Below are 18570 nucleotides of genomic sequence, written 5' to 3'. Positions count from 1 at the left end.
GATCTAAGTCTAATATGGAAGGCTAATCAGAACTGTACAACCAGAACCAGATGGGGTAAAAATTACTCTTCAAAACATGGCAGATTCCATGCCACAGCGCATGCAGTTTAAGAAGCCTGCAGTGGCAAAGAGCAGTCCACCCTGACCTGACCTGGAGATCCGTTGGCCGCCTTTAGCTTTGACATCTTCATCATAGCCCTGGCAAAGTCCATCCGGAAGGTTGATCCGTCATCGGATGCATAAGCTCTGACCAACCTTGCAGTCCTCTCATTTGCCATCAGTTGCTGATCAGCAAAGAGGAGTCCTCTGCCCTTCAATAAGCTCTGGTAATAGTGAGTGTCAAAGCCTCTCCCAGATGGTATGGAGGAAGACAACTGCTGGAAGTATGGCATCCCCCTCAGTCCCGACGACCTCTCCCTCATCAATCCCCTTGTTGGCCCCGGTGCAGGGGACTTCTGGCTGCTCCTTGTTCCATTGTCATCGCAGACAAATCTCATCTCTTTCAGGAAACTAGGAGAAACAGTGGGGTCTGGTTTGCCCGTCCCCTTAAAGTTGTTAAGACGGGCCTGAATGAACTCACATCCAATCTTTCCAATGTTGTGCGCTCCTATGGATGTGAAACAAAAACAAATCAAAGATTAGACTTTTCATCTATTTCAATTCCATAGAACAAGAACTGAAGAACAGGCCAGCTTTGTGAGTACGTACCTAGAAGACTGACAGTTTCTCGGTCACTAAATCCTCTCACCGAGAACAGATGAAGTGTCTGAGTGATGTTATCATCAGGTTTAGGAATCTCAGCCAATGCTTCATCATGGTAGGACCTGGTGCTATCTCTTCTACCAGTGAACACCGGATAAAAGGGGCCATCAGCCTACCATTTCAGATATGAGAAACACATCAGCATCAAAGAAGAAGACAGCTAAAAGTGCAGTTGTGGAATTCTGAAACAAGCAAGCAAGCAATCAAATTATTATGGACGTGCTACGTAAATTTTACACTTAATACTGAGGAACACCGGCAAAATGTAGAGACAGTTTAAAACCTTATACACAGCAGTATGCACAACTGAAAGCACCAAATATCAAATCAATAACTGATGGTGTGATAATTTTGGTTTATGATTTTTCTCTTGTAGTTGGGTGCTCTAATTGGAAAGTTTTACCTTATACACAGCAGTATGCACAACTGAAACAGTTTCAGATACGCATATACTTGACAAGTATCGATCAAACAATGCAAATCAAAACAACTAAAAACGCAGGCAAGTGCTGTGACAGTCCAGCAGTAAAACATGTCAAGATGACTGAGAAAATGGAGCAGTAAAACATGTCAAGACTACTGTGGTGATAGAGCAGTAAAATATGTCAAGACGACTGAGAAGATGGAGCAGTAAAACATACCAGAACAATGCCATCTCTGGTGGCAAGAGCAAGTGTGTCAGCACAAGATACCACTCCTGGACAAACATTTTCGAGCACCTCCTTGATCAGGTCCACTTTATCGAATCCCTTCAAGGTCTTATTTGGAACAGCCAGCTTCTCTATGGAATGGTTTTTATTCCCATTGCTGTCGTCCAAGAGGACTGAAGCATCACAGCCCTGATTCAAAAACCCCACAACAACAGTAAGAATCACATATGGAATTAGAAAATCCACAAGATTCAGAATAAAAGTCACAGGAATGGTTTTGGAACCATAATACAACAAAAGGTTCATGTTCACAGGCATGGTTTCGGAGCATAATACAAAAAAAAATGTTTATGTCCACCCAATCGGAAAGAGTCAAGCATGAATAACAGTTTTAAGTTCACAATTTTCAAGCAGAAGACATCCCATTTCACCGATTTAAACCAGCATTGATCGTATAAAGCACTAAGGTTAAAACTAAAAGACTCAAAGAAACAAAACCTTTCAAAATTCAATACGTAGAATCCAATAACCAAATAAGACTAAGAAACACTCATAAATATCACGTAAGATAAATCATACACCTTATAATACAAAACTACTTGTCCAAATTGAAAGTGCCATAGTTCAAGATTCACAGGTTCCAATCAACCCAGATGAAGATATGAATTGTCACGATTTAAGGAAGAAATCCTACAGCACAGCAATCAAAACACATTTGTGAAAAACCAGAAAACCCAGGACAATCAAAACAAAAACCGTCGAGAGAAACCCACAAAAAAGAAGAAATTCAGAGAATCTAGAGCAAGATTAGAATTTGGAACAAAACCCATACGAGAAATAGCCACAAAGATGAATAAAAAAAGAATCTTGGGGTTGGGGATATACCTGAATGAAGCAGTCATGGAAGAAGAGGCGCAGCAGCTGAGCAGAGACATTCTTCTGCTGGGAGTAAATCTGCGCCATCGTCGACCTCACAATGGTCTCAGCTTCTGGGCAAGTCTCGCGGTAGAAATCGTATTCAAGATCCGATTGACCTCCATCATTCATATCCTCCATGACGAAATCTTGCCCTCCATCGGAAGAAGTCAGAGAAACCAGATTGACCAGTCGCTCTTGGGCGGAGGAGGAGGCGGAGAGAAAGGCTCTCTCCGATTCGCCTCTCGGGTTGTTCAGGGACAGCAGCACAGAGAAGATCACCACCATAGCGACGACGAACCCTTTCATTGTGCTCATCGCCATCTTCTTTCTTGCTCTCTCTCTCTAGCGACTCTGAAATCTGTACGTAGTGAGAGAATAGAAGCGGGAAATGCCTAACTGAATGAGGTTTCCGTTTGGGGTGGGCCCCTTTTAAAGACAAGGGTGGTTAATCTAGTTGGGGGTTTAGCACATTTTCAATTTAGCCCTCGTACTTACGGGAATTGCAGGGATAGTTCTTTTAAAGCCACATTTGCTTTTTTTTTTTTCAAGGACAAATAAATAGGAGTTTAGGGTTTAATAATTTACTAATTTTGAGCATATAATTTGTGTACAACTCTACACCAATTTTTTTCTTGTTTCGGGTAAGCATATAATTTGTGAGTGATGCTTGTAGAATTGTAATAAATTTCATTCTCAATATATAGTTAGTGAGATATATAGTTTTCCTTGTTACGCTTTTTTAATGCTTTGGCCCATAGGGGGAGAAGTTTTCTTATCTCCACTAATTAATAAAACACTTATTGTCAATCAAAACCCTATAAAATTACCAATTTAACCCTCTATTAAAACATAACATGAATAAGAAACATGGGGCATCAATGTAATTTCACATAACCAAATTTTGCTATTTTTTTTTCAAAGCCTCACCTACATGTAATTCTAACATATCTATAATAAAAAAAAAAAAAAATCCCCACTCCTATATTCTTTATCACTCTCTTCCTCTCTCCTTCTATTTCAAAAACAAAAATAAGTGTGCCCATATACTAGTTATTTAATAAATTTACCTCTCAAATTAAACAATTGATGTGTAAAAAAAATGCTTTAGACCTGGTTTGGTACTGAGGTGATTCTGAAAAAAGCTGCTATCAAAAAAAGCTGGGAGCTATTTTTGTGTTTGGTAAACACTCAGCTTCAGCTTTTTTTCACAGTTTTGGATGAAAAAAAGCCAAAAACAAGAAGCTGCAAAACTCAGCTTTGAAAAACCGGCTTTTTTCACATCTGTTTTACATAAAAGTTTACCAAACACTCTAATACTGCTTTTTTTTTTTTTTCAAAAGCACTTTTACAAAAAAGTTTACCAAACACTCTGCTGCTTTATTTCACAGCTGCTTATTCTCACAGCACAGCAAAAGTAGCTTTTTTTTCAAAGCACAACAATACCAAACTAGACCTTAATGAGCAGGCTAGGCTTTTTCTGGATATGATGGGCCGGTCTAATCTTGGGCCCAAGGTTCAGTGTTCTGTGGATCCAGGTCAACGATTTCCCGACCCGCGTAAGGCAGGCTTTCCCCTCCCTAGGTCGCGTTTCTCTCTGTAATTCTCTCTGCAATTCAAATGGGAAGCGACCGGAAATCCGAGGAGAAGAAGAGTAGGAAAAGGAGCCGCTCTTCATCTTCCGAAGGTCCCCTAATCTCCTCTTTCCGATTTGTTCAATTTCATAGCTTTTGTGATTCTCGGTTCATGGCAGACTTCGTCTTTTCCAGTTGGGAAAGCATCAAACTTTTGATTTTTCTATCTTTCTCCAACATTTTCTCAGCAACCAAACAATTTTTATTTTTCCTGGGTTTGCTTGAAATTGTGTGTAATTTTTTCCTCATATATATGATGTGGGTTTTATTGAAATCGGTTTTTGTTTTTCACAGATGAGGGAAGAGGCAAGAGGCAGAGACCAGTAGAAGATGAGGACAAGAAGAGCAGGAGGAGTGATAAGAGGGACAAGTCAAAGGACAAGAAAAAATCTCATAAGCACTCAAAACACCGTTCCGATAAAGGTATATCGATACGAGTCTGAGTCTCACACTAGTTTAAGATGGATTTTACTTCGTTTAATCGAACTTTGCAATACTTGTTAAATCGAATTTTTGGGGATACACATATGGCTGTGAGTTCAGTTTCTTTTGAAATCAAGCTGCTATTGTATACAGGCCTACTGGTTAAATTGTGATAGAAATTATGGTACTGCAGTCCAATTAGTGTAATGGTATATCAGAATTGGTATGGTTTTACCATACACGCACAGGCTTACTAGTTACTACAAGTTGCATTCGTATTAGTGTAATGGCATTGTTAGCGGATTCGGGCACATCCTGTGTTTGATCGAGTTTTTTTGACATTGGAGAAGTAAACATAAACCGAGGAGATTAACTACATGAAAGTGCATTATTTGACTTACCATATGGTAATTTTTAAGCCTATTGAGGATGAGGTTCTTGTACTTATCACATTGACATTGTATTGTGCCTCAGAAAAGAAGACAAAAGACAAGCACAAAAGTAAACACCACAAAGGGGATCGCCTCTCGGTAAGCTTCCTTATCTCCCATCGTGATAAATGTTTGATGTTTGAAGTACTCTCAATCTGTGAACTATATATAATATGGATTTTACATGTACCTATAAATCCTTAGTGAAACAAAAAGAAAAAGGTCAAACTTCTTGCAAGTTGCAACGTAGTGTATACAAACAATGGAAACCCGTCATTACATTTATTTTTGTAATCCAAAGTTCTAGAAAATGTTAGCAGAAGTCCTTCATACTTTGAGCAATTCACCTGATCTGAATTATTGAAGAAGTGAGGTAACCACATAACGTTAGGCTAAAGTTTTCAATTTGCATAGATTTTCTGAAGTCGGCAAATATTTGATTTCATTGTTTAGACGTCTTTGTTGTTGTTGGTAATCTGTATTAGCTTCATATGAAAGTCATCAAAAATTTAGATTGTTTAATTGAATATACAGAAAATCTGGGAACAGGGAGAGCTGCAACATTAGTTTCCATGGATAGCTACTTGTGATGCTCAAATATAGAAACCAGAAAACAATCTACTTACAAGTTGCGAGATCTAGTTTCAGTATGCAGTTTTTGGTATCACTTGTTTTTTTTGCAAGTTATATTTCTTACGAAGTAGTGTCTTTGGTATTGTTTGGAAATATTTTTAGATTGCACTTAAGAGTTCGTGGTGCTCAACCTATGGCAAGGTTGCCAGTCAATGCTCAGAGCAGTGTCTTTAGTATTTTTTGGACGAAAAGCTCTTGTATAAAGAATTTAATAAAAATCTGTGAACTCACATTTTAGATCAACCTTTCTTTAAGTCTACAATCTGTTGTTGTGTAGAAAGTAAAATTACGTTTTGGAAGCTTGACCAGTTGGCACAAGGAATTCTTTGCATTTTGATATTTATTACTTGATGGTCCACCTTATTATCGTGTTCAGTGTATCCGTTTCTTGAGCATTGATTTTCTGATGGTTAGGAGTTAAGAAATCATTTTTCTTGCAGAAAATTGACTTCCAAGAGCTGTCGAACGATGACTATTTCCTCAAGAACAATGAGTTCTCTACGTGGCTGAAAGAAGAGAAAGATGTGTTCTTCTCCGATCTTTCATCAGAGTCTGCACGCCAACTATTTGCAGACTTCGTGAAAGTTTGGAACAAACAAAAACTTGAATCCAAGTACTACGAGGGGATCGCGAGTGGCCCCCGGTGTGCCCATGCGTGGAAAATTAAAGGGTGAATTGCAAGAGCAGTAGATGATCTGGCTTTACCTGTTCTGTGTTGTTTATCAGTTAGGTTTTCTGTCTACTCAGGGATGGTTTGGTGTGACTAAAGATCAAGATGAAGTCGCGTATGTAGTTTTAATCTTCATTTCTTACCATGGTTTTTCTACATGGCATTTGTTATCCATTATATCAAGCTCGAGCTCAATGCACAAATGAGCCGAGTCCTTTACCACCGTGAAAGAGGGTCAATGGGTCATGTTTAGCCTATAGCACTGCAAGACGTTATATTTTTAACGAACAATGGCAGGTTATATTTTATACCATTTCCAACCGAGAGAGCCAAAAGGTCATAGGTCAAACATAACGTCCTTAATAATTTATTATTTTAATTGAATTAATATGACTGATTAAATTAAATTATCATATTAAAATAAGGTTTTTGGACATATTTTGAATGCCATTTGCCATAATAACGAAGAAATCATGGTATTTTTGCACCTGCCACAAAGTCATACTAGACATTTTGACTCTGGAGGGTTGGGCTAGTTGGTTGGAAATGGCCCATCCGTTGGCCTGATTTGGGGGTTTTGGCCCTGTAAGGCGCATAAACCCTTTGACCTAGCCCTCAGTTGGAGACGGTTTTCATGTCATTCTGAGCCATTTTTAGCCCTACGGCCCTTTGGCCGAGTTGGTTGGAGATGGCCTTACAGTCCTTATAGTTTACTCTGATTTTCACTTGCGTCCATATAGTTTATTTTGTTACATTTATGTCCTACTTTCATTTTGAACAAAAAAATTTGTCAAATTAAGTTGAATTTTCCATCCATTTGTGTGCACATCTTCTCATTTAAGAACTACGGTTTGGTAGTATTCCTCTTCACTTGGGTGTGAGAGGTTTAAGTTCGAATCTCGTTAATGGCGAATTCGATACCAAACTAGACTGCCTATTGTATAGCTTAACCGAACTCATTCTCTCTAAAAATATCGATGTACTTAAAAAAAAAAAAAACCCACGTTGGAATGAATTTCCCCTCGTTTGAAAGTTTGGACTAACGGTGCTAACGAAATGAAACTACGAGGATCACAATATTAGTGGCGAATTCGATACCAAACTAGACTGCCCATTGTATAGCTTAACCGAACTCTTTCTCTCTAAAAATATTGATGTACTCAAAAAAAAAAAAAAAAAAAAAAACCCACGTTGGAATGAATTTCCCCTCGTTTGAAAGTTTGGACTAACGGTGCTAATGGAACGAAACTACGAGGATCAAATGTAAAGTAAAACACTACAAGGTTGAAAGCAAAAAGCCGAGTAAACTTCAAGGTTTATTAGTGAAACTTAAGTCATAAATAAACAAGCTATGCCAGTCAGTACGGCGTCGTTGCATCCATCTTCTTCTTTGAAACACAGAAGAACGCTCACTTCAAGAAACCTTCTCTCTCGCGGGCTCTTCTGAACTTCCGAGTTTGATCCTCTGAGTCAGGTACGTCTCAAAAGACCCCAACTTTAGCTCGCCGTTAGGGTTCCAAAGAAACCCAATTTCCTAATTTTCACTACTCAATTAACAATTAATTGTTTTTTTTTTTTTTTTTTTTCAATTGAAAATTGATGAGTTCGTTCTGATTTCTGTTTCCGCAGTTTTTCTTTTTTGGGTTGGAAGGCATAATGAGTGATAGCCAGTACTCATTTTCTCTTACCACTTTCAGGTGTTTGACCTGCGAATTTAATTTGAATTTTGTACTGAAAATTTGATTGGAATATTGGGGTTTTTTTTTCGATCATAATTTTTATGTTTATTTTGAATTCAGTCCTTCTGGGAAGCTTGTTCAGATTGAACATGCGCTAACGGCAGTTGGGTCTGGCCAGACGTCTTTAGGGATTAAAGGTGTGCAAAAATCTTATGCATTCTCAAGTTGTTTCGGATACATTTGAATTTGAATTGACACTTTCTAAGTATTCGTCTCGAATAAGAAAGGAGACGGATTAAATTGGTCAGAAAAAGAGATGAACAATCTGTTCATTGTTGCTAGAAACTGGTGTGAAAGAGTTAAAGGGTATTACATGTTAACTATATCGGTTTTGTGGTTGCAGCAAATATTTAGAATTGTTATCCTTGTTGTTAAGAATGAGCAAATTAATTTTTTTTGTATTTATTTCCCGGTAAGGAACGAGGGTCCAACACCTCATTTGGAACTGAGTTTTTAGTGATCCACGATAAATGAAATTGGATGGAAGCTGAGTGTGGTATTTATGGTCGGTAGGGGTAAGAAAATGGGTGAAGTTGAACCAGTGCACTCAGGATAGAGAAATAAAAGAAGCTAAGAATTCCGACGTGGTAGAGTTTAGTGCTTATGTTTAGTTAAAATGAAACGCATTTTGGTCATTTTTTGTTTTGTAATTTGATGTATGAATTGCGGACAATCTTATACAGAACTATTGGCAAGAAAGTGCCTATTAACTATAAAAGGGAGATAACTACTAATCGTAGACATTCTTTCCTTAGGAGAAGTAAGACCCATCATATGCTTGATCACCAGTAATTTTATATTTCATAGCTATATCTTATTATATTGGTTCGAGTTGATTTTCTATAATTATAAATTATCTGGATTGTTTGCAAGATTGGGCCTCATGCATCCTTGGGTAATTTTAATGGACATAAACTGAGATATCTTATGACACCATTGGAGTCATTAGTTATATAAAAATCACTGTTCTTACTTTGTATTGCTAAACATGAATGTCTTCTATTGCTGAAATATTTACATCTTTAACTTTTCTTCGTTTTGATTCAGCTCATTATTTGGCTCTTACGTCAGATAAGATTTGAAATCTATCATAAAGTTAGTGTCATTGGTTTTGTTATTTAGAAAAATCTGTCTTCTTGTTGCAGCTGCTAATGGAGTTGTCATAGCAACAGAGAAGAAACTGCCATCTATCTTAGTTGATGAAACATCTGTGAGTGAATATGCTACTCTTTTTGATAGACTGCAATTCATAAGTTATTTACTAGTTCTATGCTACTCTTTTTGATAGACTGCAATTCATAAGTTATGTACAAGTTCTATGCCGGTGCTGGATTTCTAAATTTATTTGTACACTGATGTATAGCTTGCGTATCTCATCATCCATTCTTATTTGACAAACTGAATTTGTTTTCTTTACACCTCTAAGGCATGTTCTCTCCAATAATCAAGTAGTATACCAGGGACTTCTTGTGACCCTTTAAGTTTTTGGATTGCAGGTTCAGAAAATTCAGTTATTGACGCCAAACATTGGAGTTGTTTACAGGTGTGTCTGTACTACATGTTTGTGTTAAGTTGAGGGTTTTCACAATACTATTTTGATATTCCTATCATGTTGTTGCTGCTATAATGCTTCAATAATATCTGATCCACGAAAAGTCTTAGCTCCGGTGGCTTTACCATGTTATCATATTATCGTGGTAAAACAAACCAATAATGAAATGAACAGTAGTTTATTGTTGGCGGGATCCATCATCCATAAAATATGAATTCACCTTTAGAGGACCCATATCACATGAATGATGTAGTTCCATTGAAAAATTATAAGAGTTCCACCAACAATGAATGCATGCCATTTTATTATTGATTTTGTTGTATCTAAGAATTCCTCATGATGTTTAAGGGGTTTTAATTGGCGGGCTTTCTTTCCTCAGAGAAAAAATATCTGAAATTTACTGTTCTCTCATGCAGTGGCATGGGTCCAGATTTCAGAGTTCTGGTTCGGAAAAGTAGGAAACAGGCGGAGCAATATCATCAATTGTATAAAGTATAACTCAAATTTTGTGTCTTTCATCTTTTATTCTTTTTATTTTTAGCTGTAGTATTGATATTGTTCTTTGAGCATATGCTAAGTATTGGAATTTCAGTTTACGTTCCTTAGAAGAATCCTATTGAATCTTTATTCTCCTTGATGTGCACCGCAGCATTTAAGCATTTTTTTGGTAATATCATTGTTTATATATTGGTTTTTAGCTTTTAAATACAGTGAATGAATATTTTTTGGTCTTGTGATCGGGCATAGAGTCTTAAGTGATACCTCCCTTTGGCTATCCGCATTCCTACCCCAATATGTTATAACGAGTCTCAACTTGAAACAAGTTGATTTATTACTTTATATCACCCAGTTAGTTACTGTAATTTTTGTTTTTTGTAACGTAACTTATAATTTGATTTCGTGGGTATTTACAGGAACCTATCCCTGTTACACAACTAGTGAGGGAAGTTGCTGCTGTTATGCAGGAGTTCACACAGTCGGGGTAATTATCATTTTTTCTCACAACCTGGTTTACCTACCTTAAGATTTTTAACGATCTTGATCCTAAATTATCCTTCTTGGTCCGAACTTTTAATAAATTAAAAGGTTTTAATGCTTAAGTTGTTTATATAGAAAAATATGGGGAAGGGAAGATTAGTATCATTTGAAAATTTTTAATCTTGATAACTTAAGCTTGAGTGTTGTAATTATTTGCTTAGACTTCGTATACAGGCAAATGCATGTTTTGTGTATTCAACTTCAGGCTGCAATTAACTTTCAGGTCCTTTTCCACTTTAGACTCTGATTTGACTGGTATCCTTCTAGGGGTGTAAGGCCTTTTGGAGTTTCACTGCTGGTTGCCGGCTTTGATGACAAAGGTCCACAACTATTTCAGGTATGTATATTCTGTCCTCACCTAGTGTAAACTTATGGTGCACATTGTGCTCAAGTCTTTGAGAACAAACTATAGAGGTCCAGGGAGCGCAATCCTTTTTCTTTCTAGTTAGCAATACACACACATACCACAACCTTTTAAAGCTTTTGTAGTTATTTATTTTTCTGATATCTATTTTCCATTGGATTTCTGTGTGACTGATTTTTGTTATGCTGTAGGTGGACCCATCAGGTTCTTACTTTTCTTGGAAAGCTTCTGCCATGGGGAAAAATGTTTCTAACGCAAAAACATTTCTTGAGAAAAGGCAAGTTACGATCAACAATAATACAAACTGTTTTCTGGTTTATGTTCCTTTTGTCTAAATTTCTAACCAAAGCAATAACCATTGGAGGTGCTTAACATCTCATAATTGCATTGTACACTTAATTATGAATCAATGTTGGAGGCGTAATGAAATTCGGGAACTCAATAGTCATTGATTCTCAAGGGTAGTCTTAGTTCTATTTTATTTATCTTAGTAATTATTGACATCTATATTGGCATGTCTAATCAGCAGCATGACTCGTCAATCTTTTAACCCTTGAATTGCATTTTATTTCTTTATCCTGGCCTTCAGTTTTATGTTTGCTTTGAATTTAGCTGAGGATTCATGTGACTATTTCTTGTAGGTACACCGAGGACATGGAACTTGATGATGCTGTCCACACGGCAATATTGACCCTGAAAGAAGGGTAGGCACCTTATCCTTCAGTTTTTTATTTTACTTTTAGTCTTCCTAAAGGAAACAAATTCAGTTCTGAATTTATACACATATATTAAGTATAGCTGTACACCGTTGTTCTATCATACAAATATAAGTTAGCTCTTTTGTGACCTTTCTTTCTGCATGCGGTTCTAGGTTTGAAGGACAAATTTCTGGTAAAAACATTGAGATTGGGATAATTGGCGCTGACAAAAAATTCAGGCAAGTTTCCCCTCACAACCCTTTGTTTTAATTTTTATCCGTCGATTCACCCTTTGGTTGGCATGCATTAGCTTGTGAATTTATGTTGTGATTGTGTTGTTGCAGAGTACTTACACCAGCTGAAATTGAAGATTACTTGGCCGAGGTGGAGTAGATTGAGACCAAGAAATTAGAAAGTTGAGCAACCATAAACTATAGAGTTGTCATGCCTACGGCTCGGGGGGCGGGTGGTTTGTAGCCCCCCGCTTCGTTGTGCTAGCAAAACATGCTTTCGGATATTCTTAGTTTCAACTACCGTGTTTATTTTGTAAAATGCCGTTAAACCTAATGGTCACTCACTTCTAATGACAATAGCTTTGCTTGTGGCTCTTGATTTTCGTCAATAACTGCAAGCTTCCCGTATGCTTCCATGGCAGCCTCACTAACGAGAATGTTAAAGAAAACATTAGGTAGATTCATGTTTATCATAAATAGAGAATGACTAAATGAGAGAATTGCATTCGCTAATCTTGTTATGAATTCACTATAATTTCTACTAAATTGAATGTTTGATAGACCAAATAATTAGACATTTAGAATTCAAATATTTATGAGAACAAAATCTTTTACCTAATATTTTACATAGAATTGTAACACTTCAACATGTAATTATCCATGAATTTGTCGTTTTAGTAATAGATTTTATAATGAAGTAAATTGTGAATCTTTTACCAACTAGTAGTTACTCGTCTAGTGATATTATTCTTCTCACCGTAGAAAGAGTTCTAATTTCAAAACTTCTATCCTATTAATTTAAAAACTTAAAATTTCTGATTTGAGAAAGTAATATAATTTTCCAAAAATTTAGCTCATGGGTAAGTTGAAAATGCCTATAAAATTCTGGGGACAAACTAGCAGTGTAGCCTTTCTAAATTTGAGTGAACTTTAGGATTTTAATCACCAAAGTAGAAAGAAGGATGGGGCTTTTAGGTACAGGCCCAAAAGCATAGGTTGCTTCTGGAAGTGACAAGTACTTCGGTCACAAAGGGGGAGGAAAGTCCGGAAGAAAGTCGAAGAAGTTAAAAAATTCAAGAGATTGATTTCACTCTGCCAAGTTTTGTTCTCAAGAGTCAAGAGAATTTTTGCTTTTTAGTAATTATGATGCGTTGATTCAACGAGAGGATCAGCAATGAAATTGTAATTTATTTAATATATCATGGTCAACATGTTCTTGACTGAGGGAAGATGTTGAACATTTTTACCATACCACCCTCTTTTTGGAAGTTTGGGGAATACGACGTATTATTGAAAACAATATAGTGAAGTTCTAAGTTCTTGTTTTGATAATGGATAAAATGATTCGAACTTGTGACTTTTTTAAATATTATGAAAGAAAGTTATTGAAACAATAATTTTTGGGTTCCTATATCGCTTGGGAGCTACAACCACAACAACTCTGTGGTTGACATCTTATTTTATGATTTATCACATCTCATCGACTACACTAGTTGATTGATTAGGAAGAAGAAATCGAGCTAAATATGGTCGAAAATATAATTTAACCATAAGAAAATGTAGTTTCCATCATACAATAACTGAGAGCACGCTTTGGTCAATGTGAAACTCAATGTCGGCAAACAAGCCTAAAAGTCAAGGTCTTTGGTGATGTACGCAGGAGCATTTGTGTCCTTGTCATCTTCTCTCTCTTTATGGAGACTAGTCGTCCCCCTCCCCACTCCCACGTTCTTTGCAATTTCATGGTGTGAATACAAATGTAAACCCGTGAAACTCAACAGAGAGTTGAGTAGCACTATTTGCTTTTACGCTCTCATTGCTTGTTATATATGAGTTGAGTTCACTTGTTGTGTTCATCTGCAACCAACTGGGGAATATACACACTGATTTCTCCAATGGATACCTTGCATCTCATCAATCCCCTCAAATTTTCTCACCGTTTTCTCATTTTGTTTTTGGCATCTACGTATCTACCCACTGCTATGATCTGCTTGGGTGATATCGGAGTTCGGAGCACTACTACTGTGAAATCATTATGCATTGAGGAAGAAAGGCGAGCACTTGTCAACTTTAAACAACATCTTGTTGATCCTTCTGGTAGGCTTTCTTCTTGGGTGGGGCGTGAGTGCTGTCGATGGGAAGGAATTTCTTGCGACAACGGCACTGGTCGTGTTGTCAAGATGAACCTCCGCAATCCATATCCAAATTCAAATTCTTCGTCTTATGAAAAGTCTTGCTTGGGAGGTAAGATAAATCATTCTTTGCTTAGCTTGAAACATTTAAAATTCCTGGACCTAAGCTATAATGATTTTCAAGGCATTCCCATTCCAAAGTTCTTTGGGGAGCTTAAAAGTTTGCAATATCTCAATCTGTCCCTTGCATCATTTGGGGGAGAAATTCCCCCTTCTCTTGGTAACCTATCAAGCCTGAGTTTTCTTGATCTCGGGTTGAATTTTGACTTGTCTTCCAGAAATTTGAATTGGCTGTCTCGCCTCTCTTCTCTAAAATACCTTGATCTTGGAGAGGCCGATCTTAGCACAACAAGAGTCAATTGGGTGTATGCTGTTAATATGCTTCCTTCACTGTCAGAGTTACACTTATCTTCGTGCCAAATTGAAAGCATTCCACTCATCTCCTTGCAACACTTTAATTTGACATCACTTTTCGTACTTGATTTGTCAAATAATTATATGTTCAGTTCTGCACTTCCCAGTTGGTTTTTCAATCTTACCAACCTCATAACACTTCATCTATCCAAGAATAATTTCAGTGGTTCTTTTCCAAATGAATTTGCAAGTCTCAAATCTCTTCAGGACCTTGATTTATCTGAAACAGGCTTAAAAGGTCAAATTCCCAAGGTCATTGGAAATTTTTGCAAGCTGAAGTTCTTAAGTCTTTCTGGAAACAAATTTAATGGGGGGATTGAAGAATTTTGGAGGAGTTTCTCAAATTGTCCAAATAATACATTAGAGTCATTAGATTTGTCTTACTGTGGGACGCAAAGCCAACTGCCGGCCTCCTTAGGAATGTTTAAAAGTTTGCAGAATCTCAACCTTAGGTACAATAATTTTTGGGGCTCAATCCCAGATTCAATCGGAAACTTGTCCTCCTTGAAAACATTGGACCTCTTTGATAATAATATGAACGGCTCCATTCCGGAAAGTCTTGGCCAACTATCTCAACTAGTTTCCCTAAATCTGTTTGGCAATTCATGGGAAAGTATTCTAACAGAAGCCCATTTTAGAAACCTTACGAGATTACAAGATTATCAAGTAGGAAACCCAGCCCAATCCAAGTCCCTCATTTTTGACGTGGCTTATGATTGGGTTCCTCCTTTCAAGCTCCACACACTTAGGATCCTAAATTGTTGGGTAGGACCTGGTTTTGGGGTGTGGCTTCAATCTCAAACTGAACTAATCGACATCACTCTTAGTGGCAATGGAATCTCGGATTCCATACCAAGGGAATGGTTGTTGAAGATATCTTCCCAACTCATCCAACTAGACTTGTCTAACAACGAATTTCGTGGAAGCCTTCCATTGCATTTGAAATTCCCAAATTTAAATTCTATTGATTTGAGTCATAATCAATTGGAGGGCTCACTCCCGCTTTGGTCCACTTTTGCCACTTCCCTTATTATTGAAAGCAATCTATTCTCCGGGCCAATTCCCTCCAATATTGACCAGTTGATGCCGAATTTGCAAGTATTGTTTCTTTCTGAGAATAATTTGAACGGCACAATTCCTCAATCTGTTTGCAGCATGCTTAACTTGAGAATCTTGTCTCTAAGGAGCAATCAATTTTCTGGAGAATTCCCTCATGCATGGAGCGTGGGGAGCAATATGGTGTTTTTAGATGTTGGTCAAAACAATCTCTCTGGTAATATTCCCACTTCATTGGGGGTATTAAGTTCACTGGCAGTATTAAAGCTCAACAACAACAAGTTTGGAGGTGAAGTTCCTGATTCCTTACAAAATTGTTCTAGTTTGGCGAGCATTGATCTTGGAAACAACAGGTTATATGGGGAAATACCACTATGGATAGAAGGATCCAGTGTATCCATGTTGTATATGCTACGATTACGGTCCAACTATTTTAGTGGACATATCTCCCAACAACTGTGCAATCTTCAGTACCTTCACATCCTTGACCTTAGTCGCAACAACTTTTCTGGTACTATTCCCAAGTGTTTGAATAATTTGACTTCGTTGGTGAAAGATTCAAAAAGGGTCAAATATTCAAATAGTGAGCAAGCCACATTGACACTAAAAGGAGAAGAACTTGTGTACAACACGACTCTAGATCTTGTAAATAGCATTGATCTTTCATCAAATAATTTACAAGGTGAAATTCCTGAAGAAATAAGCAGTCTCATTCTATTGGGCACCTTGAATTTGTCCATGAATCAATTGTTTGGAAGGATCCCCTCCAAGATCGGAAACTTGCGTTGGCTTGAAACTCTTGATCTCTCACACAACCACCTCACGGGACAAATTCCTCAAAGCTTGTCATCTTTAACCTCTTTGTCCCACTTGAACTTGTCTTATAACAACTTGTCTGGAAGAATTCCTTCTGGAAACCAGCTTCAAACGCTCAATGATTCGTCAATTTATATGGACAATCCATCACTGTGTGGAGTTCCTCTTTCAATTAAGTGCCCTGGAGACAAAACTTTTACTATTGAGGGTGCAAATGACAGGAATGAAGATAGAGACAATGATAAGTTGTGGTTTTATGTCAGCGTGGTACTTGGATTCATCGTAGGTTTTTGGGGAGTTTGCGGCACATTGATCCTAAAGACATCGTGAAGGTATGCCTATTTTCCGTTCTTTGACAACATCAATGATAAGGTAGCACTAGCAATTGCATTGATAGTGGCTCGTTTCAAAAGGATTTTTCTTGAGTTTGTTAGTACTCTATATATGTGATGTTTTTTCGTATCTACTTTGTGTTTTCGGTACTTGCAACTTATGTAAGAAACAAAGGAATTCTATCTTTCAATAGATGTTTCCACAAGCAACTTATGTATTCTGATTTTCTCAGGTGTAAAAACCTGGAATTAATAAAAGCTAGTGTTTCTAATTTCTACTTATCAATCGTATAATACAAAATATATACGTGACAGCCATGCATCCATTCAATGTTGCAATGAACAAAAGAACACTTGTTCATAAAGTACATAACACTCGTACAAAAGAATTCACTTGTACTCATCGATCGATCAAACAACGGTTCTTTATGCATCTTCGAGCAACTCCTGTGCCGACACTCTTTCTTCGGGTTACCGTGCCCTTTGTTTAGTTTGAAATGGGTCGCTTCCTTCAGGCTCTACAATCCAATGCATTGAACACTTTGAACAAGGAAATGTACGAGTTCACTGAGTGCCTACTAGAGAGTTGAGAAATGCCTAGTAATAATTAACACTAATTTCATTCACTACTTCTCATGGAGTAAATGTCGCCATACAGACGTCTCAATGAAAGCCCTAAAACAAATTTAAACATCTGCCAGCGAAAATTTGAACTACAAAAATTGTTACCATTTGTTTCCTCTAATCCTGGCTTCTCTACCGTCCTGCAGTCACAGATTTGCCAAGCATAAAATCGATTTCTGCATATAACAGGAAGACACGCCAAAACTCTCCCTCTGCATCTCAAAAGGGTGAAAGTCCAATCTCCCCAAATGCCATCTGATTCATAGTCCACCGCGTCTGATGAGAGCAAAAGAAATCGATAATCCCAAATTTGGTGGTCAGTTTTCCATCAACCTTAACGTCTTTCAATACCAAAACTTGTGGTTCCAGCCATCAGAGCTTACCCAATGTCCGTATATTCTGGAAATTGTTCATCATCAAGGCCTCCAATCAAGCCTGGAATATTTTCATGTGGTAGAACTCCAAACTTCTCCATTTCCAGCAAAGACTTGTCAGTGTAAGAATAGTGATTGCTTTCCTGATCATAAAATTCCAACCCATTGACGGGGGTATGTTCAGGTCAAACCTCGGATTTGGATTCATGGGTGCAGCCATTGAAAAAGGTGGGAGTACTGCTCAGAAATGAAGTTACGCATCTCACCATGCTCTACTGAACTTCTCCTGATCTTCGATTGGAAGGTCTAACAGAATCAGACAAGTTTGTGCCTTCCAGTTTTCGGTAACTATGACATTGACCGAGACCTGATATCATTTGTTGAGAATACTGATGAGGCCCACCCCATGGAATTTTCATTGCAAGTCCTTGTTGTTAACTTCTACAGAATTTACTAAATAAAAAGATTCGTACTTCAGTTAGTCTTAGAGCATCCGAATGGGGGCTTTATTGAGACTAGTACATTTCAAGCTTAGCGAGAAATTTCATCCTCAATGAGTTGAAAAATGTGGCTAGATTCACCACTGGGCTAGTAACTTCCTTTCTTGAATAACATAAAATTGGGCTACATCTAGCCCCCAAAAACAGTGGGTCCCACAAAAAAGTAACATCTATGTGAGCAAAATTCTATCACTCTACCTCCATTTGCAAATACACTTATACTCTCTTTTATTCTTTTTTTAATTCTTTTTTTTTTCTTTCAATTTGGCTAAGGGAAATGTTATTGACACTTCAAAAATCTCATTCTATACTCCTCACAAGTATATTTTTCTTTCCTAATATAAAAAATTTGGAGTGTAGAACAATTCACTTTGGCTAATTAATGATTATTTTAAATTTCATAAAAATTAAAATTTCAAATTGATTTAAAGTTCATGGGCATCAGTGGGTGAAATTTTTAAATAATTTTTTTCAAAATTGTATGATACTAATTTAGCAATTGGTGCTAGGTAAATTGTTG

General features: G+C 37.3%; 4 protein-coding genes across 4 annotated transcripts; 3 read left to right on the top strand and 1 right to left on the bottom strand.

Annotated features, from left to right (window-relative positions):
• Window positions 1–107: 107 nt before the first annotated feature.
• LOC137724473 (putative Peroxidase 48) lies at window positions 108–2651 on the bottom strand. The gene is made up of 4 exons (XM_068463213.1): window positions 2298–2651; window positions 1404–1601; window positions 709–874; window positions 108–607 (listed from the first exon to the last, which is right to left on the bottom strand). Exons 1-4 carry the CDS (start codon window positions 2649–2651, stop codon window positions 108–110), a joined length of 1218 nt encoding a protein of 405 aa, XP_068319314.1.
• Window positions 2652–3892: 1241 nt separating this feature from the next.
• Window positions 3893–6274, top strand: LOC137726230 (style cell-cycle inhibitor 1-A-like). The gene is made up of 4 exons (XM_068465123.1): window positions 3893–4014; window positions 4256–4384; window positions 4859–4914; window positions 5889–6274. The coding sequence occupies exons 1-4, from the start codon at window positions 3948–3950 to the stop codon at window positions 6120–6122; spliced, it is 486 nt and encodes a 161-aa protein (XP_068321224.1). The 5' UTR covers window positions 3893–3947; the 3' UTR covers window positions 6123–6274.
• Window positions 6275–7460: 1186 nt separating this feature from the next.
• LOC137725263 (proteasome subunit alpha type-2-A-like) lies at window positions 7461–12154 on the top strand. Its single transcript, XM_068463891.1, has 12 exons — window positions 7461–7592; window positions 7748–7815; window positions 7918–7994; window positions 9003–9067; window positions 9354–9400; window positions 9826–9901; window positions 10324–10391; window positions 10715–10784; window positions 11003–11088; window positions 11453–11515; window positions 11683–11748; window positions 11854–12154. The coding sequence occupies exons 2-12, from the start codon at window positions 7775–7777 to the stop codon at window positions 11900–11902; spliced, it is 708 nt and encodes a 235-aa protein (XP_068319992.1). The 5' UTR covers window positions 7461–7592; window positions 7748–7774; the 3' UTR covers window positions 11903–12154.
• A 1424-nt stretch (window positions 12155–13578) lies between these two features.
• Window positions 13579–16863, top strand: LOC137726598 (receptor-like protein EIX2). Its single transcript, XM_068465535.1, has one exon. The coding sequence runs from the start codon at window positions 13638–13640 to the stop codon at window positions 16548–16550; it is 2913 nt and encodes a 970-aa protein (XP_068321636.1). The 5' UTR covers window positions 13579–13637; the 3' UTR covers window positions 16551–16863.
• Window positions 16864–18570: the final 1707 nt, after the last annotated feature.

This window comes from Pyrus communis, chromosome 2 (genome assembly GCF_963583255.1).
Source record: "Pyrus communis chromosome 2, drPyrComm1.1, whole genome shotgun sequence".
Classification (NCBI taxonomy): domain Eukaryota; kingdom Viridiplantae; phylum Streptophyta; class Magnoliopsida; order Rosales; family Rosaceae; genus Pyrus; species Pyrus communis.
This window is presented reverse-complemented; position numbering and strand designations above follow the sequence as displayed.